The sequence below is a fragment of the Sinocyclocheilus grahami genome, unplaced genomic scaffold, assembly GCF_001515645.1.
Source record: "Sinocyclocheilus grahami isolate Dianchi unplaced genomic scaffold, SAMN03320097.WGS_v1.1 scaffold403.1, whole genome shotgun sequence".
NCBI lineage: Eukaryota > Metazoa > Chordata > Actinopteri > Cypriniformes > Cyprinidae > Sinocyclocheilus > Sinocyclocheilus grahami.
This window is the reverse complement of record NW_015505582.1, coordinates 222,701-250,440: the sequence shown is the minus strand read 5'-3', so window position 1 is coordinate 250,440 and position 27,740 is coordinate 222,701. Positions and strand designations below refer to the sequence as shown.

Below are 27,740 nucleotides of genomic sequence, written 5' to 3'. Positions count from 1 at the left end.
AAAAAATCACAGCTTTTCGGCAACAAGCGGCGCTTGTCCAGACAGCAAATCGGGGCAAAATCGGGGAAAATGTCATGTAGTGTATTCTAGCTGTAATGTGATTTTGCAAACAAAGCTCTATCATGTTATACTGTTATGATCCTTGGTTTCAAAATGTAAAAAAAAATTCTGATGGTTTGTCATTAGAGACGTTGATCTGGTGAACCCATGAAAGAGTGATCTCTGGTCAGTTTGAATGAATTTTATTAACTGCACATGCTTGAAAATTAATTATTTCTAATTGGAGTAGTTTGCCAAACATTGGCTAAAGGTAGTTACATTTACAATTGACCTATCGGTAAGCCCCGCCCCCCTTAGTTGCTGTTGCTTTCTCGGACAAACAAACGGAGTTGCTAACTGTTTCACTATGACAGCTGTCAGTGTGAAAACCTTGTCCCAAGATGTTTTTGATACATTTTGGATACAGATTTACCACCATTCAAGTGGGAATTAAATATGCCATGGAGGGATATCTAAAAGATTTTAAAATAAATATGGTGGGTAACAAGATTAATTTGGAAGCGAGAGTTTACAGATTACAATGCAAGCGAGAGAAGCTTCATTACGGCCGTCATGATCGCAGAACATCCAGGATTCATGTACCGCTGGGTAAGATTACGTTAATTTACTTTTAACCAGTTTAATATGGAGAGGCACTAAAATGTAGACCTCCAGTCCCCGTGCAACTGATACTCAACTGCCATTGGCTCATCTGCGTTTTGAGGGGAGGGGCTTACCAATAGGTCAATTGCTTGGGGAAGTTTTGTGGGCAAAATTCAGTCAATTCAATAGGAATCGTTGCATTTGGGAATTTCGCTTAAGGGCAAAATATTTCCCAACACAGATGATACAGAAAGCTGCTTTGTTTGAAAGTGACTTTTGTGTAAGCTGTACTTCATACACTACTTTTACACTAATGAAGTAATGAATCATTTTGCTAAGCAAGTGGTTTAATTGATTGGGAGTTTCAAAAACTCTCATCACTACTGAACACTGTATAGTACGGTCAAAAGCTGATGTGTTTTGAAATTTGAATCTAACTGATTGAATCATCCAGATCTCATCTCCCCACCACATGTATTCTTGTTCAGTAAGTCGTTTCACTTAGAAATGCGTTATAGTACAAAAGTGATGTCAGTCGCAACTTCCATTTCATGCTGACTGATTGTGACATAATGGCAAATAAAAGATTTTAAAAAGCGCTATTGTTTGGATTAGTTTTGTGTTAAGCTTTGCATGCCTGATGAAGTCTATAGAAAGAACCACTTTTCTTGCATCTTTATGCACACTTAATGTTATACCAGATTTGTGTGTGACAGTCTTTTTCCCTCCCTAGGGCCACATCTTTGCAGAATAGAGTTGCTACTCAGTGCCTGCAGCTTCACGGTGGATTCGGCTACATGTGGGACTGTCCGATAGCCAAGTGAGTAACAGTTACTGAGAAGTGTACCATCTGCACTGATGGGTCAACCTTGCACTTGTAACCAGAATGCAGTGTTTGTTCTGTGACAGTGATTGCATACAGTGGTTAAAGTGATAGTTTACCCACGAATGAAAATTCTGTCATCATGTATCCTCATGTCATTTCTAACCCAAATGAAGTTCTTCCATGAAACACAAAAGGAGAAGTTTAGAATGCCCATGCTGCGGGAATGTGATTGTTGAAGTATGAACAATGTAAATTGCGTAAATGCGAGAAAAAATGCTGCCTTTTCAAATGCATTTAAATACCATAACTTCCAACAGCACTGCACAAGCTTGCAGTGCCATCTAACAGTGAACACCCAAGCGTACGCCAAGCAGCAAATGCTAGTAAATATTGGCACTGGCGAGTGTACTGTATGAAACGCTGATAGTTGGTCTGTTTCAGATTGAAGTGCGGCACTGTGTTCTTTTACACGTGAGCAACGTGTGATGCAGTGTTTTTAGTGGCTCGGAGCAGCTAATGTGAATTTTAAAACACAACACGCTCCAACCGTCTTCCCAAGTTTGTAATCGTTTATGCTGTAAATCTGTTGTCAACAAAAGAGAAGGTCCAAGTTCTCCTAGCAGTTTTCCACCAAAATAAAAGCTGAAAGCTGTTCAACATTTGAAAGCAAAGAAATTGAGACAGCCGTTAATATTGTAATTTTACTGTTGATCTGTAAAAATAAAATAATAATTATTATTAAATAGTATTTTTAATGTAACAGTATAATAGTACTGCAATATTAATACATGTATTGATTTTTTATAATTTATATAATAATAATAATAATAGTAGTAGTTTCATACTTTTTGTCACTTCAGTACTTTTTGACATAGAGGGGTACCCCTTTAGCATAATTTTTTGACATGCAGGGTCCTCCATTGCTTTAAATAAAACACCTTTGACGTCAATATGCAGACACAAAAGGCTTTGGGAATTTTATCGTCATGAATATATTATATATATTGGGTAATAATTGTGCCATTATTGCATATATGTTGGGGTGCGATTTATACATTTTTTTCAATTTAAACCGTCACAAAAATGTTACTTACATTTACATTACATTACGCTATTTACACATTTTTTGAGCACGTAACTCAACCCCTACACCTAACCATTTGTCAATATAAAACAGGATATAACCGGCAGATACAACAACAGGGACAATTTATTATTTAAGTCTTCCAAGGCAAAACGATTGATTGATTTGTGAGAGGAACAGACGCGATCACCGTCTCCATCTGCCGTAAAGCTCAGATCTTGTGTGCAGTCTGTGCACAAATTAAACAATTACATCAGCTTTGGTTGTGAAATGCCATTGGCTCTTGTTTGTCTTGTCACCGATCGTGTCATGCTAATGTTCGAGAGTGTCTTTTTGAATGATATGATTACGGTATATCAAGTTTTAAATATGGATAAAGGTCTAAGATGGATGAATGCACTTTTTTGGGCTTCAAAATCTCAAACCCCATTTACTGCCATTATAAATCTGGGAAGAGCAAGAACTTTTTTTTAAATGTAACTAATAATTGTATTCGTCTGAAAGAAGAAAGTCATATACACCTAGGATGGCTTGAGGGTGAGTAAATCATGGGGTAATTTTCATTTTTGGGTAAACTGTCCCTTTCAGGGAGCGGGATCATTTTCAGTCATTAAAACCTTATGATTTACTCTGTTCTTCGCATAAAGATATCGTATGGCTTCAGAAGACTTGGAATGCAACACAACTTGTTTGTAGGCTAATACTTTATTAATACATTTTTTTTGGGTCAGTTTTTGCAATAAATACCTGTGACTGTTCTTTTATTTGCCTGTTATGTGTTTTATATTAAAGGGTAGGTTTAGGGTAGGGGTGGGGTTAGGTGCTCCAAAATATCTATGAAAGTACAAATGCATGCAAAACATTAAATGCGTCTTGATCTGACGCAAACAACTGAGAGCAATGGAGTACGCTGCACATTGAAAAGTGACGCTAAAGGGGTACCCTGAGTGTTAAAAAGCGACGCTAAGGGGTCCTGACCAAGCGTCAATGGCCCTGTCCCAAATGGCACCCTAAACCCTCATGAACTTCCTCTGAGTCCACACTTTCCTGACGTAATGCCGCTTTGACTGTCGGGTAGAATTCAGCTGCGTAGCTCACAGGGTTGCGGCCTCAGCAGAAGTGTGCATCGAGGGCGCATAGCAGCCGGAAAGTGAGCGCTCGCGAGCACCCTTCTGAAAGCTAAAATGACGAATGGGACACTCTACGGTCTTGTGGACTTAAGTGACACACGCACGCAGCGGCCATTGTAAGTCCTCAAGACCGAAAGTGCACATGAAGTGTGCCATTTGGGACAGGGCCAATTGGGAATGAGAGTTGGGAATGAGAATTTCCTTGACTGTTATTCTGGTGTCCAGCAGAGGGCGAGTTTCTCTCAGCTCTGCACAGCAACACCACAATATCTCTCACACTCTTTAAATGGAGCTAAAACTGGGTTCATTTGAATTGTCATTTGATTAGTCACTCTTGATAACTGCAGTCTGTTAGTTGGTATATACTTGTATATTTTGTTGGCAGCAGATGTACCCTGTGCAGGTGTAAAATGCCTCTTTCAGAACCTCCTGGAAGTCTTTAATCTGCTGGTGTTTTAATGCAATATAAATATAGCTTTAGAGGTTAGCTCATCCCAAAATGAGATAAAAATATAATATATATATATAAAATATGTGTTCCACAAAAAAATTAAACCTGTTTTTTTGGACCATTAAGTGTATATAACGTTCATGACAATGAAGCATATTTTCTCCCCAAATTCTTATTTTTTTAAATGACAGTTGAATAGATTTATTGTCCTCATTACTAGAATGTAAAAAAGTATATATTATTTAAATTGTGAATTATTCATAGATATTTGAAGCATCTCTTATGTGTTACAGTAATGAGAATGAATATTTTTCATAATGAGAATTTGAGGGGAAATGTGCTTGCCATAAAAATGTCACCATGTAAAAAAAAAATCTTAATTATCCTAAAAATAGGCTTCATTTAATATAATTTTGAGGTGAAATATGACCTTAACATTCTTGAGATTCACCCAGCCAGACTTTCAGTCTTGACTCATAAATAAAATGCATTAGAAACATTTTAATGGTTGTCTTATGTGCTGTCTTTCAGGGCTTTTGCAGACGCCAGAGTTAAACCCATCTTGGGAGGAACCAATGAGATCATGAAAGAACTAATCTCACGCAACATCGTTAGTAAAAAATAAATGCAGGAAAAAAAGAAAATTTAAAAAAATGGAGCGGGAGTTTCACTGATTGTTTATCTCAGATGAGTTATTCAACACATACTAAAAGTTAATGTCATGTTAAAGTCTGCTTATATCATAGGATGTCTGCAGAGAGAACATCTGTTTCTGTTCTTCTGTGATTACACTGTATGTATAGATATGTTAAGCAACATTTGTTTTCCAGGTGAACAGTTTGCACCACTAATTTGCAGGGTTTGTTGTACAGGGTTTTTTTGTTGTGAAGTTCAGATACTTTTGTTCTGTTTTGACTGTTTGATATGTGAATACCTGCTTTGTATGTACTAATAAATCCTTATAAAGATATTTCTAAAGATGGCCCATATGTTCTTTCATCTAACAGTGTGATTCTCTTTTCTCCTAGGACACCTTTAGGATACTAAAATCAGTTTGTAAATTTTAATCATGCACTGTTATGATTTGTGTAAACAAAGAGAGTCTGTCTAAGTGTGTGTGTAAGTTTATGTGCGGTTGAGTCTCTGGCTGGCTGGCGTGTTCATAGTGAATCATGGAGCAGAGGTGGGTGGTCTGTGAGAGAGTTAGTTGGTGGGTGTTATAAAGAGATTAAAACCAGAGTGTTCAACTCTCTCTCTCCATCCCGCCCTCTTTCTGTCATGGGTGTAATTATAGAGCAGTTTTCCTTTTATTCAAAGATATTCAAATATAGAGCCGCACTATGAAAGTTCAGAGTAACTATAGATTAGACAGAGGAGAGAAAATCGTCTTTCGAAAGCAAGTTTGACTAACGGTCAGAAGATCAAAGTCATGATTCACAAATGAATCGCTCTTTTGAGCTGATATTTCTAATGATTCAAGTGTTTTAAAAAGCGTTCGTGAATCACTCTTTTTTTTTTTATGAGGGAGAACAAAATGTAACCAAGTAAAAATACTGGAACAATAATCACACCAAAAACAACATTTAAGACAATTTTTCATCCTACACTCTAAATAATGCTGGGTAAAATAGGGACAAACCCAGCAATTGGGTTGTTTTGACCTAGCGATTCGGTTGCTACCCAGAAGGTTGTGTTAAACATTTAACACAACCGCTGGGTCAAAACAACCCAATTGCTGGGTTTGTCCCTATTTTACCCAGCACTGGGTTGTATTTAACCCAGCATTTTTTATAGTGTTATGGGAACAATTTTTTATGACAACAATAATTTATTTCACCAACGTACTTTACTACACCCAGTGTTGGGCTCGTTACACCAAAAAATTAATTTATTACTCGTTACTAGTTACTCTTTTCAAAAGTAGTATCACTCTAAAAAATGCAACCCAACTTTGGGTCAAATATGGACTAACCCAGTTGTTGGGTTAAATCTTTTTATTACATTTTTAACCCAAAAGTTGGGTTAGTCCATATTTGACCCAAAGTTGGGTTGAAACAACCCAGCATTTTTTAGAGTGTACTTATTACTTTCTGGCAACAGTAATTAGTTACACTACTAGTTACATTACTTTTCCTTCACGTCCCACAGATGTTGTAATTGTGTATCTTCCCCATAAAATTCTTCTAAAATGTCATAATTTGACCAAAATCTACATTGGATCGCAGTCAGAAGTTATTACAAACACTCAATGGTGATTGATAGTGACTTTTTAGTAAACATGTTGTATTAATTGTCACGTGTAGCTTGAAGCTAATTGTTTTATCAGATAGTTATAATTTATCTGTTACCCACAGGCCTATATGATTATATTTCATGAAGTATTTTATCAAAAGAAATCACATAAGTTAATAAGATTTTTAATTATAGTAATATGATTTATATCTGGATCAGAGGTATGTGGTTGGGCAAGCCACGTAATGCCAGAGTAAAGTAATGCCACAACTTACACAACTGTGTTCAGATCACCTTTTCTCCTGACACAATCAGTGTAATGGCAATGTTTCCATGCCCTGATTGTAAGCTTTTCCATATTCCAAGCTTTCCCGATACACTGGTGACTTCACGTGACAATTATGAAAATAAATCTAGGAATTGTTGGATTTCAAATCAGTATAGGGGTTGAGGCATCAAAAGTAACTAAGTAACGAGCTGTTTCATGGATGGTTACTGTAATATTATCTTGAAATCTTGGTTACACTTTATTTTAAGGTGTCCTTGTTACAGTGTAATTATACATTTAATTAATGAGTAATATTAATTAACTACATGTACTTACTATATGGTTTTAGGTTAGGATTAGGGTCTGGCTTAGGGTTACTTGCATTATGCATAATTAATAGTTATTATAATAGTACATGTAACGTGTATCAAGGACACCTTCAAATAAAGTGTTACCGAAATCTTAATAGTAATTAGTCACACTACTAGTTACTGCCAAAAGTAATATTATTACTGTAACTAATTACAAGTAACTATAGTCAGGGCCGTTTCTAGCCAATTTGACGCCCTAGGCGAAATCCCTATTGCCCCCCCCCCCCATTTTCTTCAAATTCTTTTCAGACACCAGTTGCTTGTCACATTCAAATTGGTTGTCATAGTAACGACACTTATTTGCGGAGATTCAGAGTTCCACAAATCTGAATGCATTATTTGCAAATTGACTGTTAAGATAAACATTTTGCACAATTTAGTATCTGTAATATCATAATGTTGCCACTAGATGCCTGTATAGCCCTAGTGGCTAAGACATTGCACATAATTTACACATAAATCACACATAAATTAATTTTATTACATTTTGATTGGGATACTATATACTATACTACTACATATTGTTTAGATATTATCAATGGCTACTTTTGTGTATCTGTTTTTTGTTAAATTTTTTTGTTGTTTCTTGAAACATTGATTTAAAGTGTCAGTTATTGCATTATTATTTCAGTCAAACCTATAAAACCCCTTTGTTACCCCAAACTACATGTAAAAGCTTTATCAGTGGCATAAAAGTAACCAATGCAGCTACTTAATCATTTGCTACTCATTAACGCGTTAACCTCCCCTTTAAATAACGTGATGCTCTGCCCTCTATGACGCTGCTCCCATTAAGCGCTGTTGGAAGTGAATGAATTGATTCAGCATTTCGACACATCCGTAAGGATGCATTTAACTCGACAAAGCAGTCTAATAAAGGATGTATTGATCTCGTGAATTAGCGAATTTTACTATACAAATGTTTTTTAATTGGATGTTAAAGTTTATATGGGAATATTACATGACACGCTGATCCTTTAACAATGCATTGGCGCAAAAAACGCACACCTTTTGGACAAATCTGCCACAAATATTTGGACAAATGTGCCACAAAAGTGCCACAAATACTGCCTAAACAAAATACTGATTTTGTGCACTTTATTTACTGTACCAATATTTTAAATTGGCCTTTGAACTTAGCTTTATTGCATGGCAAAAAAAAAAGTGTTACCTTGCCAAAGCACTGACAGAGCCCACTGATGTAATGGCGTTGTTGAGCGCTCCAAATGCAAACTTTGCATGCAACAATCAGGCAGCAATTGACAGCATTCTGATCTAGTGGCATACAGGCATCGTCAGATTGACAGTACTCTAGCCCAATAATGTTGGGGGATCCAGTGGGGGCGGCAGTCATATTTCAGGGTGAACATGCCACTCTTTATCACAACCCTGCTAAAAGTGCCAGTGCACTCATTGGCGCCCTTTCAGCTGGTGGCGCCCTAGGCGACCACCTAGCTCGCCTATGCCCTGACTATAGTTACTGCCCAACACTACACCTCACAGCCAGTGAAAACACCTTTGTGTGACGAATCAAACCATCAGTTTCTAATCGATTCAAATCATTTAAACGAACTGATTCATTTAACGAGTCAGTCTAGCCCTATGATATTAAAATAATAATAATAATAATAACTTTTCCCCATGGAAGTCTGTGGTTTCCATGCAAAATTGTGCTGCTTTTAAAGTGTTGCTGCCGGTTGATTTATAAGTTTTTTTCACCCGCGGGTTTAAGGTTTGACATATTGCAAATCATATTTGATTGAAATGCTTGTATTGAACCAATAACAAAACTGTGCTACTGTGTGTTAAGTTTTGTAAAGAAGAGCCACTGGCATAGAGAGCCTTTGAGCTGCGTTTATGATAGTAGTTTTCAGTTTGCATAAGAGTGACTGTATATTAATGTATTTTAGTTATGGGAATAGCATATTTTGAGTTTTGATATTTGGGATGATCATTGGGTTATTTTTGAATGGTCATATTTGGGCTAGTTTTGTTATGCAAACCTGGCAACCCTGCGCTTCCCCACAGCGTTGATCTGCGCTCTGCCATTCATCTTACTAAGGCTCCCCTGTTAGTGCACACTGTGAGGGGGTGTTGAATGTGTGGGTTGATTTGTAGCTTGTTAATGCCCAACAGTCTTTCTGTTCTTTAATACCACAAATATTTCATTTCTGGGCGACCCAACCCAGTGTGGTGAGCTAAATTTGGGCTCTCAGTCGCACATTCTCGATCTGTGAAGCCACTGTGTGGGAGATCCTGAGCTGTTATAAAAATTAGTGCATTCCTCATTAGCAAGCCTAGACAGAATCTGCTTATGCATGTCACTTTTTCTGTGTTAGTTTTTGGGGGATAATTTGTTCCCCCAAAAAGTTTTTTTTGTCCATACAATAAAAGTCAGCTGGGCTCAAAACAACACCAGAACCCATTGACTTTGGGGGAAAAAACGCTTTGAGGCATCTTTTGTGTTATCTTTCAATCTTAAGCAGTTTAAAAATATCTTTAAGCAATTAATGGTATAGTTTAGTTCATTCTCCAGAAATGGGTCACTGGCAAAACATCTGCTTTATTACTAAGTGCAACAGTCGGCTTCCTGAAGTAAAATCAAATTTTCTCCATAGGGAAATTGATTTTTAATGATAACTTATAAACTTTTAAAGACAGACCTACTGGTTGTTAATCAATGGCATATGCTTTTATTAAAGTCATCTGTTCACATTATTAAAAAAAAAAAAAAAAACTGTATTTAATGCTGTACAGAAACGCTGTACAGAAAATTCCACCAATCAGAGAGAGTCATGGTGAGCAAATCACGCCAAAAGAGCTTGCAGTGAACGCTCACAACCCATGAATTATATCAAAATTCCTTTTTATTTGTATATATAAGCATATTTGGCAAACAACAACAACTTAAAAAAATATATTGGTTCTATAGATATAATCAACAATTTTAAATGAATTATTTTATGTTTCTCAATTGTTTTTAATTTGATTGTTATTCACAAGGCTTTGTGTGATTGCAGTTCTTTCCCTCAATAAAGGTGTTAAATACAGTGTAAATGTGTGTAATGTTGTGATTCACCTTTTAACTGGTTGGCTTGGTTCATGGCTTATAATGCATTAACAAAGATTTTTTTTTTAAATTGGAAAAAATGAATGGAAAAAAATACTTAAAAAATCAATGTCGCTGAAAGTATGTGGGCACTGATATATAGTTATAGTTATATATATAGGTTGACATAAATGTTTATATACTGTATATATGTTCGGTTTTATTTTCTCATAATTTTGAATGCTTTCAATGGAGAAAGAAGCTTTTGCACCACATACTGTAATCGTGTAGTTACAACATCTACCAGCAGGGACTAACTGGACCAAGTTTACTAGCCAAACCTTGACCCCTTGGCTCGTACACCAAGGGATTTTGACCAGTGAGTGCTTTAGTCACTTTTAAAAGTGGATGAATGGCAAGTAATACAGGATATGTTCACCAGATGTTTGTCATGAAAGCGTCTTTGTCTTGAATTTCATTTCTGTCTTAAAGCTTTTTTAAATCTGGTCTTTCAGATACATTCAATTGACTGTCCTCTTCTTTTTGTGTTCAGAAAAGAGGAATTAAAACTCTATGTTAGTAGAAAAGGAAGTTTTAAAACTGTCAGACATGAATGGTGAGCCCTCTTCTCTAATTTAAAAGGATCTGCTTTATATTTTCAAGAACTTCTTTGTGTTGTATGAAATCTGTCTTTAGTTGTGGTTGAATAGAGTGATTTAACTGAACTCCCATTAGTCACATAATCTAAAGCTGCATTCACGTCATGTTAGAATGATCGTATTTGCAAGTTGTGCGCACGAGTAATAATTACCAGCGGGAAACAGGGCTTGTCAATTGTTATGTCAAGAATTATGGCAGAAGCAGATTGTTATTGATCATAATACGTTGTACTTCTGAATGTTGATGATACAATTAAAACTTACAAAGACGTATAGTGTATGAGCTACGTGTCATCTGAAGGTTTAGATCCAGTCACTGTCCCTTCACTGGAGCTACTCCAGACAGTTTTTTTATGTCTACATACGACTCAAACGCTCTGCTTTTTCCTGAGGTAAAAGCTGTCGTCAGTTAATTAAGTTTTAACATGAAATTGCACCTCAATTGAACTATTGTGATGTCAAATGCGATAAGACTTTGCCGTTTTGGCCATATTTGATATTTACCTTAGTTCCTGTCACTTTGTTTAGGTGATAGTCACAAATAGAAAGTCTTGACTTAAATTGCATATTCATACATATACCCCCGATTTCACAGACAAGGCTTAAGCTAGTCCCAGACTAAAATGCATGTTTGAGCTGTCTCAACTGAAAATATCTTGCTCTGACTTATCTTAAAATATGTCGGTGTCATTGTTCGGTGTCAAGATGCACACCTGTAATGTTTTCTTCTAAGGCATTTTTGTAAAAGTTGCTTAAATATCTTAATTTAACTAAGGCCTAGTCCTGGCTTAAGCTAAGCCCCGTTTGTGAAACCGGGCCATAGTGTTCAAGCCTCTACTGTAAGGACATTTTGAGACTCCCACCTATAAGTAAATGCTGTTGTCAATCCCAAACACGGATAGTGTGAACGTAGCCAAGGTCATCAAAGATGACCCTGTAGAGTTATTCTAGTTAATCAAACATGCTGAGTAGAATAATGTTGCATTCCATTTAACTCATCCATTCAATTTCCCACTTGGAAAATCAGAATAAATTTGCTTTCTAAATTGCAACAGAATGCTATATGGTCAGGGAAAAGATATTGAAGTTGAAATATCCCACATCTGGCTTTGTATGGAACACGGCATACTATTCTAACTGGCTAAATAGTGTGGACCAATCAAACACAGATCAATCACAGTAGCTGAAATGACAAAATGACACTACAGGAAGTTCATATGGATCGTTTAATGATAATAGTGCTACACTGGCTTTGTATGGAACACGGCATACTATTCTAACTGGCTAAATAGTGTGGACCAATCAAACAGATCAATCACAGTAGCTGAAATGACAAAATGACACTACAGGAAGTTCATATGGATCGTTTAATGACTATGATAATAGTGCTACATTCTGGGGTCACTGAACAGGCTTATGGAATAGTCACATTTCTCTTCTGCATGTACGTATACACACATTTACATATTCTGAAACATCAGGATCTGGAAAAACTAAGCACAGGATTATGGTAGCTGCTGTGACACGGAGTCATTACAAAGGCAAAAAACAGAAGACCAAAACCCCAAAGTTTATTTACAATCTTTCTGCTGCACTTCAGTTATGTATTTATTTTTGGTGTATGCTCTGTTCAGCAAAGGTTTGCACCGTTTCTTCTTTTAAGCTCTCAATGTTTTAGGGATGGTTCATCCAAAAATATATAATTTTCATCTTCATTTACTTGCCTTTGTCTCATTCTAAACCTGCATGACTTTATTTCTCCTGAAGAATCCAAGAGGTGGTGCAAAGAAAGTGAATGGGGACAGACTCTGTCAAACTTTAAAAATGACAATGATATTCGAAGCAGTTCACATTCACATTGATTCACATTCAAATGTGTTGTGAGAACACATTCTGTCTGGTTTGCCATCAGTAATACCAAATTACATTGTTTTTTTTTGCATCTTTCATAACTCATTGATTTGCACCAAATTTTGTTATGTTTTAAAATTTGTTAGAACACCTCGATAGATTATGCTAAACATCTCCTTTGTGTTCCACAATAAAAATGAAACCATACAGGTTTGGAACATCATGAGATCGAGTAAATGGCAACAGAATGTTCGTTTTGGGATGAACTATATCCCTTTAACTTTCGAGTAGATTAATTGGACATCTTAACTGTTTCTTATAGATGTACAGAAGAAAGCTAAGGTTGCATCGCTAGGCAATTCGTAAAGGATAGGTAGGTCAAATTTCATACAGTGCATGTAAAGGAGCTCGTAATTTCAAACGTTCCTGCAATTGCACACAAAGGACAGGTTTTCAGGACACCAATTCACTCAAGTTATCCACTTAAACAGATTTTTAATCTGCATTTGGTTGACCATCCCTACCAGAGTATGTGAGCGGAGTGAGAAGTGGAGTAGCATAATTTTTTTCGACTGGAGCGAGGAGTGGATTTTTTGAAAATCGGAGCATTGTGGTTTTCACTCACTCTGGGAGCGCTCCACTACCGCTCCATCACGAGTACATTTAATGCCAACAGCCCATAATATAACTGCATTTTAGGAAGAATTCACGCATTAAACATCATTAGTTAGCTTGACAGATATCCCAGATAGCACACGTACGTCTGCAAGATGTCTGTTAAAGATCACTTCATCTTGAAAGCATCTGCTGTGTACAAACATCTGATATACATCAAGATGTCAGTTTTACATACATTCTAAATCATAAACATCTTAAAGACATCTTCTAAATGTCAGTTTGACATCTGATAGGAAACGTCCTATAGAAGTATTGCAGATGAGCAAACACTAAAAAATAAGTCTTGCAGATGTCAAATAGACGTCTCTGTGATGTATGTTTATCACTCAAATCAGAAAGAAGGTGAAGGTTATAATGACAGCGATGGACGAGTGCGGGAGGTTATATCTCAGGCATGTTTGTTTGTAGCATGATGGGCACTCAATATTGATTGGGTGAATTTACGTTTTAAACATTTTATTGTACAGGTAGTTAATCTCCGCTCTAAACTAATGTGCTGCTACATTGTTGATTATGCACACACAACACACAAGCTCGCACATAACGTACAGATCGTGAGCACATATAAACATTCAGGAGTGCAGAAAAGTATTGTCAACGCTGTCCTGTGATTTATCAGCTTAAAAACGTAAAAGTTACAACATATTCTTTCTGTTTCTGAAGTAACTACAAACATCAGCTTCGCCTGAGTAGAAAGACGCTGCACAGACAAGTGAGTTAAACAGTCATTTAATATAGACTTCGGCTAATTGTAGTGTTTCAATAAACCACAATAAATCTATTCTTCTAGTATTGTGTATTTATTATTCATTTAATATAAGGTCTGAACAGAACTTTAATATTTCAAAACATAGGCTTCTGAAGTATTTTAGCCACCAATTTCATCATGGAGCGAAGGCGGAGCGGTGTTTCTGATCAGTTGAGCGACGAGCTGGAAATGGTGAACCCAAAACGGAGCTGGAGAGGAGTGATTATTGAATGCTAGGAGCGCGGAGAAGAAATTGTTGCCGCTCCACTCTGCTCACATACTCTGATCCCTACAGGTTGGGCAACAATCACATCATCAAGCTATCATGACTGCCTGAATTTCAAACAAAAACCAAAGAACACAAGTTGCGTAAAATCCTGCAGTTCAGTTCCCAGTAGCCTGATGGAGTCTCATCCGACTAATTGTGAACTGGAGGTTAAAGTGTGCCCTCATCTAGGAATTTGTTTATCCCATCACAGATCTTCCTCAGGTTAAGTCTGTACTCTTCAGACGGGCCGTACAGCTCGGTCAGGAAATCCACATCTGCGAAATGGTTGAAAACGTGGTCGATCCGCGCGTGGGAGCGCATGGTCAAGTGCTGCTCCACCAGCTCATGGAGAAGGTCCCTACATTCCATCAGCAGCTCAGAAAGGATGCCACGGTCGAATGTGTACTCCACCTCGTAAAAGCTCACCACTGTCATGGCCGCCTGGTTCATCTTCTTTTTGAAGCGTTCGACGGTCTCCATCTCGTCAGGACTGAATTGGTGGTTTCGATAGAGAATGCCAATCTTCAGGGCGATCTTGATGACATCTTTGATGATCTTGTGGGCTTTTTTCTTGCTCTTGGTATATTCACGACTGGCCTTGTAGAGTTCGTCCAGAATCTCGCTGCTGGTATCGTCCGTGAGAAGGTTTGCCACGGCCATGGTGGCCATTTTACTTAAGATCTTCTTTTGGGCCTGAAGGGCTAAACTCTTGGAGTTGAAGCTCTCTTGCCCTATACAAACAAAGAAAAAAGTAAAGTTAACCACTCCAATAAATGTTTTCCCCTCTCACATAAGTTAGTTTGAATGGCAACAATTTTTCCGTAAATGCGCTGCAGCGTTTTGAGTAACCATGTCATGGGCAGTTTAACAGACATCGCTGTCAATATAATACCATGCTGAAAGACTTCAAATATAAAACATTCCATCTGTCTTTCAAAAATATTTTGCTTAAAGAAGTGTGGATGTTTTTCTCAACCTTTATTATTGTGGTAACCTCTATTCAGTTCTTGTTGAATTAAATATTCTAGCATTTTTTAAAGACTGATACATTCCTTTGATGTTGAATTCTGTATCTCAGTCCATCTTCACTCTTTTCATTTTAAATCTGAATGAAATGAGGAAGAAAAGTTTTTTATTAACATAGTATTGATTATTAACATAGTAGTATTGATTTTATTTTATTTTTTTTAAGTTGAGCTGATTTACTACAAAACAAGCATGAAAAAGTAGATGGAGAAATAAGAGTGCTTAGTGACATCAGAAAAAAATAATAATAATAATTTCAGGCTGAGCAAGTTTTATTGGAAATATAATCTACGTATTTATCAGGTTGTGCAGTTATAAAAGTTATTTAGAAAAGGTTTAGCATCACATTGGCCAATGCAACTGATTTTTATGTAATGGAATGACATTTACATTTTTTAAAAGGGAATTTATTGAGCCAGTGTAGGTGTGTCACCGTAACCGTATGTGTGCAAACGGATGGCAGCAAAGCTGTTGATTTACTAATGATTTATACAGTGTCTAATGGACAGTGATAATATTAGCACAAGCTGTTAGTCAGACTGGAGAGACTGTGCTGTTTGACACACTGTGGGCAGTACCCAGAGTTCCTCTGGGTGTGGGAGAGCTTTCATTGTGAGGTTTGCTGTCTCTCTGATCTGGTGTTGTAGAGGTGGAAACTGCACGTTCAATAACTCAATAATACGATTTGAGCCAAAAATAGGAGAATGAAAAGAAATGGGTTGCATTCAGGGAGAGTTTATAAATCTTATGTGGGATTTCTTGACAACTAATATGAATATGAATAGTGTTTCCTACAGAGTTTTTTCCCCCTTTCACCATGCGCAGTATATGGATTTGAATCCATATGAAATTTGATAATTTATTAAATGTATATTTTTTAACAGCAATGTATTTATACTTGAACATATTTTAATATTATATAATGAAATATAATTTATTACAAAGCAATTGTGGTTTGAACAATTTTAAGCAGGTTTAGAACAGTTCTCGCTTCACTTTGATTCAGATGTCACTGAAATTCACTATGCTTATTCAATAACCATTCTGACAGAATGTTAGTTAATTTAGTGAATGATTTTTTTCTGACTGATTCAAACCATTTTATTAAAATAACCAACTCATACAAGTCATTTGTTGGTGAATCAGACTACACTGTTCAGGTTGTGTGTTACTTTTTTGCGTGCAACCCCTAAAGACAAAAAAGACGTGTTTTATTACCATTCAGTTTCATTTTATTTTTTATACAGTTCAGAATACAAGCTAAAAAATTCTGGGATATTTCTTGCCATGGCAATATAGATCCAGCAGGGGTGAAGAGCAGTAAAGGAAACACTTGTGTACTGTTTATTACTTTCTGAGGAAGTACACACTCAAATGCCTCACAGAAATATTTTTTAAGAGCACTCATGGTAGCGTGCTGCAGAAATGTTTTCCGTCTAACCATGTTCCTCTTTTTGTACATGTTTGTGCTGTATTTTTGCATCATCACAATAGACTTTTACATATGAGTTTGAATCGACCAGAAAGTATGTTTTCGATGTATGTTATCTAAAAAAAAAACTGTTTGTGTGTTATTAGTTTAGTCAGATTGTGTTTTAGACCCCATTTTATGAGTAATAACTCCAAATATTCCCAAAGGGATCACAGGCTTATTTCAGTTAGGATGCTGCCTTAGAAAAGTAGCTGCTGATGTAGGCAATAGACAACAAGGCAGCTTGCTAGGTTTGGGAACAGAGCAATGGTAACCCTATACGTCCATCATGATGTTCAATATCTCAGAGTTTTGGGAGATGAGCGTGATGGCACAGGGAGGAGGGAAATGTTTTGCCATGTTTATCTGTAGGAGGCATGGGCAATCTGAGAGCAAATTTTATTTAGATACCTCCTAGTTCAAATGACATACTACAGACGTGATTAACAGTACAGAAAAAAAATGCAGAAAATCTGTTTCTTCCTGTACTCCTCTGCAGAGAGCTGTCATTCTCGTTTACTGCCTCACACAAATCACTGTTATATGTCAGGGGGATGGTCTGGAAAATACGTCATTTGGGAATGCCACTGAATGCCACAGAATGGCACTTGAATGCCACACAAATGCCCGACCCGGGCTCCAGTCTCTCTTACTTCATGTAAAGAGAGCCAGAGTGAAGTTGACCTCTATGCGCACACGTCCGGCTGCCAGGTGAGATGGTGTGACCTCGATCTGATCGTGGAGGCATGACCTTTAGCTAGTGTCTCTGACAGGAATGATGATGTTCACTCTGAATGACAAACTGGTTTATACAATTGCTGCTCCTGTAGCTCAGCTTGTAGTGCATGACACTAGCTGCAATGAGGTCATGGGCCTGATTCTCTAGCATACAGTGGGGCAAAAAGTATTTAGTCAGCCACCAATTGTGCAAATTTTGTTATTGACTAAATACTTATTTTCCACCATAATTTGCAAATAAATTCTTTAAAAATCCTACAATGTGATTTTCTGGATTTTTTTTTTCTTCTCATTTTGTCTCTCATAGTTGAGGTATACCTATACCTAAAATTACAGGCCTCTCATCTTTTTAAGTGGGAGAACTTGCACAATTGGTGGCTGACTAAATACTTTTTTTCCCCACTGTACTTCTAAAGAGTTTTTATTTTTTATTTTTTTACTGAAATATACTTTTAAGTTTACAATTAAATGAAAATGTATTATTGTTTAATTTTAAATAAAATAATTTAAATGCTCATTTTAAATGTATTAATTTTATATTAAATACAATTTGTTGAAATTTTGCGTGTTTTCTTACCCACTTAGGTCAAACTTAAGTACTTCTCTATAGATAATTTCATAATAGCTTATACTGCCTTTGAAATATAGTTAAAGTGTACTGTTGAATGCATTGACAAGTATTTATTGTAAACTAAAATATACTTTAATGTCATTTCTATTGAAACTTGTATGTCATGTATTTGTGTATGTTTGTAATGACACATTTATTACAATTTAGTAAATTTAAAATATAATCTTTAAATGGAATATCATGATCAAGTATTTGACATGTGCTTTAGTATGTTAGTTAACACATCAAAAGAAATATACTTCTTTAAAGAAGAGCAAACGATTATTAAAACAATGATTTAACATGTACTGTAAGGTAAAACTTTTAGTTTGACATTATTACAAACTGCACATTTTAAAAGTGTATTAAAGTGTATGAAATCACAGTCCGATGGCACCTATATCGGACCAAAAGGTCACTTTAGAGTCGTCGATTAAAGGGGCAGGGTCTCGAGTAGGAAATACTGCTGCTGCACATATAACATATACTGTATGAAATTACCCCATATAAAACATACATAAAATTACCCTGTAGCAGATCTATACAGGTGGAGCTGGGGAGTTGGAAGGTGGAGGGCAAGTATTTGAATGTTCAGCAGCAAGCTCATTGGCTGCTGATGCGAAAAGAAACCAATCAGCTGTGCCATGTTAATGATGATGTAATTATATCAGATTGAGTTATAATCTATGGATCTGCGAGTTTCATGACAGACTAAACACAGACTATAAAAAGCAGTGCTGTTTTGTGAATATATATATATGTAATGTATATATATATTGTCATATATTTTATGTTCCTGTGGCTCAGTGGTAGAGCATTGTGTTAGCAGTGCAAAAGGTTGTAGGTTCGATTCCCAGGGAACACACATACTGGTAAAAATCTATAGCCTGAATGCACTGTAAGTCGCTTTGGATAAAAGTGTCTGCTAAATGCATAAATTATTATTAATAATTATTATGTTGCTGTGCTGGCATTTGTGTTTCCAGTGAAGAGATCTTGGTTGGCATCACTTAAAGGGTTTATATTATAAAAAAAGGATGTTCCTTAAGAAATAAATGATGCACTAGATCAACATACTGGTCAATACATTGTCCTAAACAGGTGTGACACAATACATTTTCAGCAACAAGTAATTTATCTTTTTTGTGGCATCAACAAACACCAGACCAACCTGACACTGACCCACTACAGGCATTTCTGCTCTTTCTGCTCTCTGGGCCATAAAGTTATCAGGGGCTTTAGAGGGTCATGCAGGTAAAAACAGAAGAAAAAAAAATGCTATCTGAAAGTGTGCAAGAGGAGTTCACTAATAATGAATTTCAGTCAGTCACTGAGAGTGTTTATGTGCATGAACTGTCTGTGTTGGTTTAACATAGATTCACTGAAGCAATTATGCAAAACAGGTAAATATTTTCCAAAATAAATGTACACTGAAGATAGTTAGCACGTCGCAGTTCTCCTTTTCACAGGCCGATTCTCACTGCTAAATTGCAGAGGATGCTGTCGACTATCAAGATATGGCATATGACAGTATTCTCCATTATCTGATGAAAAACAGCCCTTGAATTATTGATCACATTATAATGTACACAAAACTGTTCACCATTTGCTTTCCATTGACAATGTTTATTGAAAATAAATGCCTTTACGATGTGATACGAGATTTGAAAAGGGAGGAAAAAAAAGTACGGCAAAAGCCATTGACACGCACTTATCCATCTGCACCACTGGAGCTGATGTGTCACAGCAACTTTTAACTAAATGTAAATATACACCCCGTATTTTTATTCCATAGTAAGAGCAATTCATACAATACATTTAAACTGAGCTACTTTAATACCATTTCCGAACTTTCTACTACGACTCTGCTGTTCTTTGGCTGGTTCTTCCCTGTATATGTTGATTGACAGATGTCTCGTCCAGTCAGCGGTGAGTAATCCCAAACCAATGGCGCTGTCTCAAACTATACCTACCTTTTCCGGTTTGTCTGATTTGTCGTTGTGTTTTCTGACTTGTAAATTTGTTTTCAGATTTGTCGTTGTGTTTTCTGACTTGTTATAATGTTTTCTGAATTGTTGTTGTGCTTTCTGAATTGTTATTTTGTTTTCAGAATTGTGATTTGTTCTGCACTTCTCGGCCACCGTACACTTCAGTGTTTTTTTCCTTGTCATTTTGCTTTACTTGATATTTGATTTATCAGGGGTTCCCTCTTATGTACTATTCTGGGATTCTCTTATGCATTTATGCACATGCAGACGCACTCTTCAAAAAACGACATTGATTGATGATACGCTAAAATATGTAGACTGAAATATATTTTAAAAGTAATGACACATTCCCAGGGGACCGTCCTAACCTTTCCCCCGTTAATTTGGCCCTGCTTCTAACCACATGTTGAGAGCTGTAGTTCCAAAAATTGATTGTTTGCTTGAACTATGGTTTTGGGAAACACCAAATTATTGAATTATGTTGGTAATGACGGAACTTGTGATTATACCTGTATTTGATTAACAATGCTTCGACAAAATGCACTCCTAATCATAAGAAAAAGCAAAAATTATGCACCATTGTAAATTAACTAGCTAGTTACGACCCTAAACCATAGTAAAACCTAAACCATAGTTTATATCTTGCAATTCTGACTTTATAACATGCAATTGTAAGAAAATAGTCACTTTTTTTTCAGAATTGGACTTATAACTTGCAATTTTGAGTGTATATCCCGCAATTCTGAATTCATAATTCACAATTGTGAGTTTATATCATGCAATTGTGTGAAAAAAGTCAGAAATGCGAGACGTAAGCTTGCAATTGTGAGAATTTTTTTTTGTTTTTAATTCAGTGGTGGAAAGGGGCTTCCATAGTAAACAGCTTCCTCCACAACATGATTTGCTGTAAAACTGCTGCTGTAATGAACATGGCGTCTGATGACTACTTCACTTCACTGCTGACAAGCTAAAGTATATAAATTGAAGTCCCCATGTCATAGCAACAAGAAACTATGCTTCTAACCACAGGTCGAGAGCTGTAGTTCCAATCACAAAAGTTTGCAATGATGTTTGCTAGCATTGGCTAACAATGCTTTTATGAACCCTTGGATTTTGGGTGGGTACTAAAAAAGAACATGCATAAATACTCCATGCAAAAACGGAACAAGTGAAGTTTCCCCTTAAAAGAGAACACACAAGACATGCAGATATTTAAAACTTCATTAAATGACAGTTGTTCAAATTCTATATGTACTGTTTTCCAAAACACAGGTACCAGCAACACTGGATTTCCCAGCAGTACAGATATTATCTCTCAACAAGTGGCCTGTGTATTTTGCTGTCATAATAGGGTGCTGGTTTCCTGCTATCCTTATCTATTGTTTGGAACACAAGAACACAACTGGAGGAGGAGAATGAGGACAAGGAATGCTCTTGCAGCCTACATGGCCTCCACACACTCACCAAGCAAAACCCACTTATGAATGATTTGTTTACATCCGACCAATTAAAACTAATCCTCTGACTATCTGTCCCCGTCTTATTCTGCTCTGACCACGTTGTTTTCTTCTGTCCTCCCCAGACTGTGTTTACTGTGTTCAGGCTGTTGCTGTGGTGTGCAGAGATCAGATGCTGCACTGTGTATGCTGGTTGACACTAAGTGAAATCACTAATTCTGTATGATTGTGATATGTAAAGTACTTGGTTATAATTTCAGCATACAAATTTACCACAAATGCTTGTCAGTACATTCAGCAATACACTTTAACAATATTTAAAGGACAACAAGATTATAACCAATTATGAAATTACATATGAAGACGTACTTAAGTGGGTCAAAAAAGCACTCTGAAGTTCAGCTAATTGCATTTAATTTTAAACTATAAAACATTTAACATGTAGTTAAGTGTCCAAAAGCATTACATTCAGTTCGATCTTAAGTATATATTTTTAAATTACATTATTTCCATAGTATGTACACTTTTTAAAAGTGTACATATTTTTCAATATCATATCTGTCCAATACCTGTTTTGTTTCGAACTATAGCCAGTTTTATCATTTCAAAAAATTGTTGGATCTTTGGTTGGTTCAATGGATCTTTTGTTTGTTCATGTGTTTGCATATTGACCTTAAATGAGCATCTGTAGAAAAATGAGATGGACTGGTTTTAAATACAACACACATCTTTCTTTGTATGATAGACAGGTTTATGTTTCACAAAGAGATTTGTGTGACATGTCTTATGTAATACTTTTTGAAATATATAGCACTTGAGCCAAATGACTAAACAAACTCTTAGGCAAAAAGAAATATTTTTATTTCCCCCTCAATATTTTCCGCTCTGTGCCATGTCAAATACTTTCTTGAAGGGTATCCCAGTCCTAGAGGGAGATTTTATTTCATACTGAACATTTCAGTTATGTTTCATTGAAGTATCAACTCTTTGATTGCAGACTTTGATTTGGTAGCTTGGTAGTTCTTACTGAGTGTTTTGTGGACTTAAAGACTCTGCTTACCCAAAAGTATTATGGTATCAGATAGTAATACAATGTCACTTTGATATATACCATGGAATATCATATGGTACTTCAAGGAATCCCTTGTGAGAAAGAAGGGTTCTTAATTGTTTTGAATGTGCACTTGTAGTGTATTTCAAACCTAAAATGTATTTTCTTAAAGGTGACATATCATGAAAATCTGACTTTTCCAGGTTTTAAGTGCTATAATCAGGTCCCCGGTGCATCTACCAACCAAGGAAACGTGAAAAAGATTGTGTTGTGGGAAGCCTTTTTCTGCAAGCATCTGAGAAAAAGAGCGCGTCTGACTTCGCTCCCTTGGTGACGTGGGAAAGGGATCTTATTATAATATTACCGCCCCTTAATCTGTAAATGTAATACACCCATATCGCCATCATTGTGTTTTCGCAAGCAACAACGGTGTACCAGCTCTAATGCCATGGTGAAAGACAGACATAACCGACTGTTTTTTTAACGTAAACTTGTGTGTGAATGAGAACTTAGTTTAGTAATCACATGCTGTGACAGCCGCTTTCTGTCCGTGTGCTTCGGATGTGTGTGCTCAGAAAATGTAGAAGTTTAAACTAAAATAATTTCAGCGCGATAAACATGATAATCAGAACCAAAACAGATGTTTTTAGCATGCCGGAGCCGTAAAGGCGCAGCTCTATTCTGGAAAAAGGGGGCGGGGAGCAGCAGCTCATTTGCATTTAAAGAGACAGACCCGAAAAACAGCATGTTTCTGCTTTCACTCAAAATAGGCATTTTCAAAATGATATACCGTAATGACCCGAATATAAGACAATGGATGTTTTACTAACAAATTATATGTAATATCTAATTATCATTAATATTTAACACTCTAGAAAGGTTTCTGTGACATCTTGCGAGGTCTCAGCAAAAAGTCTCATTACAGTTTAGTTGGGGACACTTAATTGCACAGACACTGTTGGAAGAGAACTGAACTGAGCTGAATGAGGACATCACTGAATCAACAATGAACTGAATTTAACTGAAAAACTGACTGTTTATTATTGTCCTCTTTTTAGAGCAGCATTACAACAGAATCAGTAATTACACCATCTATCCAACCAGCACAAGAGAGAACCCCTATAAATAATCAAAGCAGTCTTACCTTCACTATCTCTAGTCTTTCAGCATCCCTCCACCACACCGACTCCTCACCTTCAGCCCGTTCCTACCCCAGCACGGGGAGGGGCACTCGGGGGGAGTGCTCTGGGTCTGGGCTAAAAACCGAGCTTGGACCCCTCTCCCCGGACAGGGGGAGTACCCCAGGTTTGAGAGTAAACATGCATAACCTTTACTCAGTTCATTATATGTAAGTGTGAACTCGTAAATTTTCTGTTTAACACTGTAAACCTGCTTTGACACAATCTGTATCGTATAAAGCACTATATAAATAAAAGTGACTTGACTTGACAAAAAAAAGTCTCTCTCCGAATCGGTATTTGAGATAGTGTGGATTTTGTGTGCGTTAAGAGCACTGCGCTTTGGTGTTTTAAAGACCTGGGACAGTCTTGCACACTTACTTCCTATTGCGTGCAAGTGGCCTAGACCGCAAGTGTTTGCACAGGCCCAAATTTTCTTAACACACTTATTGCACTTTTTAATAATGTCAAATTGAAAGTTTTACTTTTAAAGTATTGTAATTGTGTTGTTTTAATAATCTTCTATCATGCTTTATAGAAGTACACTTATTTTGATGTGTTGACTAAACTACTTGATTATAATTTTAGCATACAAGTTTACCACAAATGTTTGTCAGAACATTCAGCAGTATATTTTAAAAATATTTTAAAAACAACAGATTATAAATAATTATGAAATTACATATGAAGAGAAAATGTACTTAAGTGGGGTCAAAAAAGCACTCTAAAGTTTAGCTAATTGCAAACTATATACCATTTTCATTTAATTGCAATTAACATGCAGTTAAGTGTCAAGTCAAGTCACCTTTATTTATATAGCGCTTTTAACAATACAGATAGTGTCAAAGTAACTGTACAGCATTAATTAGGACAATAGTGTGTCAATAATGCAAAATGGTAATAGTAAACACTCAATTTTCAGGTAAAGGCAGTTCATCATTGAATTCAGTGATGCCATCATCCAGCTCAGTTCAGTTTAAATAGTATCTGTGCAATCAAGTCGACGATATCGCTGGAAATTAAGTGTCCCCAACTAAGCAAGCCAGAGGCGACAGCGGCAAGGAACCAAAACTCCATCGGTGACAGAATGGAGAAAAAACCTTAGGAGAAACCAGGCTCAGTCGGGGGGCCAGTTCTCCTCTGACCAGACAAAACCAGTTCAATTCCAGGCTGCAGCAAAGTCAGATTGTGCAGAGGACACATCTGGTGTCCAAAATCAAGTGTCCAAAAACATTACATTCAGTTCACACTTAATTATATTATTTTAAATTATATTAATTCCACAATAAGTACTCTTTTTAAAAGTGTACTTATTTACTTATATATATATATATTTTTTTTTTACATGGAAACATCATACCTGTCCCATATCAGTCCAAAAACATTGCAGTACTGTGGTACCATGTCGAAACGCTAATACCATGGTACATTTTGATACTTTTTTTTGTCATATCTGCAGTGGGTATGAGTTCAGACCGATAATCTGGATAATAAAAACTGCAGTGTTTCTTTGTGGGCGAGCAATGAGCCTGGGGCATCCCATAATCCTCCTGTCATACCAGTCATTTATGATGGCGACACAGAGAGAGAACTGCTAATGACTACTGTGGTGTCACAACATCACACTTAAATTCACCTGACAAGCTCGCAGCTCCAGATTCAAGAAGTGCTACAAGTGGCCGCAGGGGGAATGAGTGTGTTTGTGTGTGTGATTGACACAAGCTTGTCACAGTGTGTGCACCACAAATAAACATTATTAGGGTTATTTTTTGGTGTGTGTGTGAGTGGGTGGGTGTTTATGTCTCTGGAGGGCTTGGTCTAGAATCACTGTAAATATAATCAACATTGTCAGATTGGCCAGTTTAAATAACTGACTGATGAAGGAAACATGCAAAAGAAAACATAAAATATCATATCGCAAATGTAATTAAGTTGGTATTATTTGAAAACAGATTTATCTTAGTGTGGGAGTGCATGGAAGTATGTGTGTGTGTACTGTGTACAGGTTTTGTTTATATTTGTGAGGGACTATTTTTTGGTCTTATAACATGTATAAGATGTGCAACATGTCAAAACTGACTTCTAAAGTGTTCCACATTATTTGAAAGACTCATAAGCCACTGTTTTCAGGGTGAGTTTTGCTTTAAAGGGATGGTTCACCCCAAAATTAAAATTCTGTCATTGCAAACTAGTATGCTGTTTTCTTCTGTGAAACACAAAAAGATGATTTAAGAAATATTTTTTTTTTCCCCAATAAAATGGAAGTCAAAATTATTCAGAATATCTTTTGTGTTCTTCAGAAAAAAAAGAAAGTGGTACAGGTTTGGAATGACATGAAAGTGTGTAAATGATGACAGAATTTTCATTTATTTCATTTAACATCTTTGAGACCTATGCGCCTATAAGCTGTCCCCACTAATACTGTGATACCAAAGTAAGTGTGTTTGTCTCTGTGTGTGTGTGTGTGTTTGCTTAGCTATACTTTTCAGTGTTATTTTAGTAGTATTTATATAGCATTTATTGATATTTAGAATTTTTTTTTTATTCTCATTCTTCATTTTCATTTTAAATAGCATTTTAGTTTGCCATTTTCATTAACCTTTTTAGATTTAGCGTTAATTTATTTTTTATTTCTGTTTTAATTTTTGTGATTTTTAGCACTTCAACTTAAAAATGCTGACTTGGCATTTAACTGAAACAAGTTTATTTTATTTCAGCTTAGTTAGATTTTTTATTATATTTATTTATATATATATATATAAAAAAAACCTGATAGCACTGAGAGTACATCGCTGATTCTTTGAAGGCAAAATTGTTGCTAAAGGTTACTTATATTCTGAATAAAATATTGAAATTTGAAACTTCCACATCATTGCATTCTGTTTTTATTCACAATTTGTACAGTGTCCCAACTTTTTTGGAATCGGGTTTGTATATATATATATATGTGGTTTATGTATTAGAGGCAGAGGTATGCAAGTTTATATATAATATTTACGACATGTCTGCAGCTAGATAAATTTGTGTGTGTGTGTGTGTGTTTATCTTTGAGGTCTGTACAGCTGTACCTCTTTTCGAATGGGTGGAAAAGGGTAAAAAAATTGTTTAGATAAAAAAATAAAAATAAAATTAACCAAGTTTGTTTATCTTGACCATGGAGCAGAATTGAATCTTTAGTGAACTTCCCTGTTCATCGAGCTAGCTTTGTGTTTACCCACGAGACCAAACCCAAATACTCTAATGTCAGAGTATGCTGGTTTAAATCAAACCTTTTTGGACAACATGCCAGCTTTGGATGTGTTTTTATTTAGGGTGAGGTTACTGTATTTATAAAAGCAATAGAAGTCCATGCAATGTCCCCATTTAGATATTAAGTAAATGTGTGTGTGTGTGTGTGTGTGTGTGTGTGTGTGCGCGTGCAGAGGGAGGGGATGTTCATCAGATGCAACAACTTGCTGTGTTTAATTTAATCTTGGTGTGGAAAGAATTGTCTGCCAGTGATTAAGTTTATTACAGTTGACATTTACAAGTGTTTATATTCTCGCCCACACTACCCACGATTCAGTTCTAAATAAGCACTTAAATATACTTAACATGATGTTTTAAAGCTGCTGAACTTAAAATTGAAATAAACAGTGGTTCAACTCAAAAATGACTGTCATCATTTTCTCAACGTATCCATGTACTTTCTTGAGGTGAATATCTCCTGAACAGTCACAATGACAGTTGATAAATGTGAATGTGATAACTTGTTGCTGCGACGGACAACAGATATATTCACCTCAAAGAAGAAAGTACATGGATTTTATTATTCTTATATTTTCCCTAAACCCTAACGTATACCCCCATAAAATTTGGAATAAATGGCACGTTTTGCATGGAACCATTCTGTAATATTTTTGGATTTATTATTATTATTATTTTTATTCTTGATGCTGGTCACTAATCCATTGCCATTATATGG

The 27,740-nt window shown here is 36.2% G+C and overlaps 1 protein-coding gene across 1 annotated transcript in view; it reads right to left on the bottom strand.

The window, feature by feature from the left end:
- Positions 1 to 13,553: 13,553 nt before the first annotated feature.
- Positions 13,554 to 27,740, bottom strand: part of LOC107550628 (tumor necrosis factor alpha-induced protein 8-like protein 3) — a 43,573-nt gene continuing 29,386 nt past the window's right edge. The window contains exon 2 of the mRNA XM_016231956.1: positions 13,554 to 14,988. Within this exon, the coding sequence (XP_016087442.1) occupies positions 14,426 to 14,988 (563 nt within the window). The 3' untranslated portion in view covers positions 13,554 to 14,425. The remainder of the gene's footprint in view (positions 14,989 to 27,740) is intronic.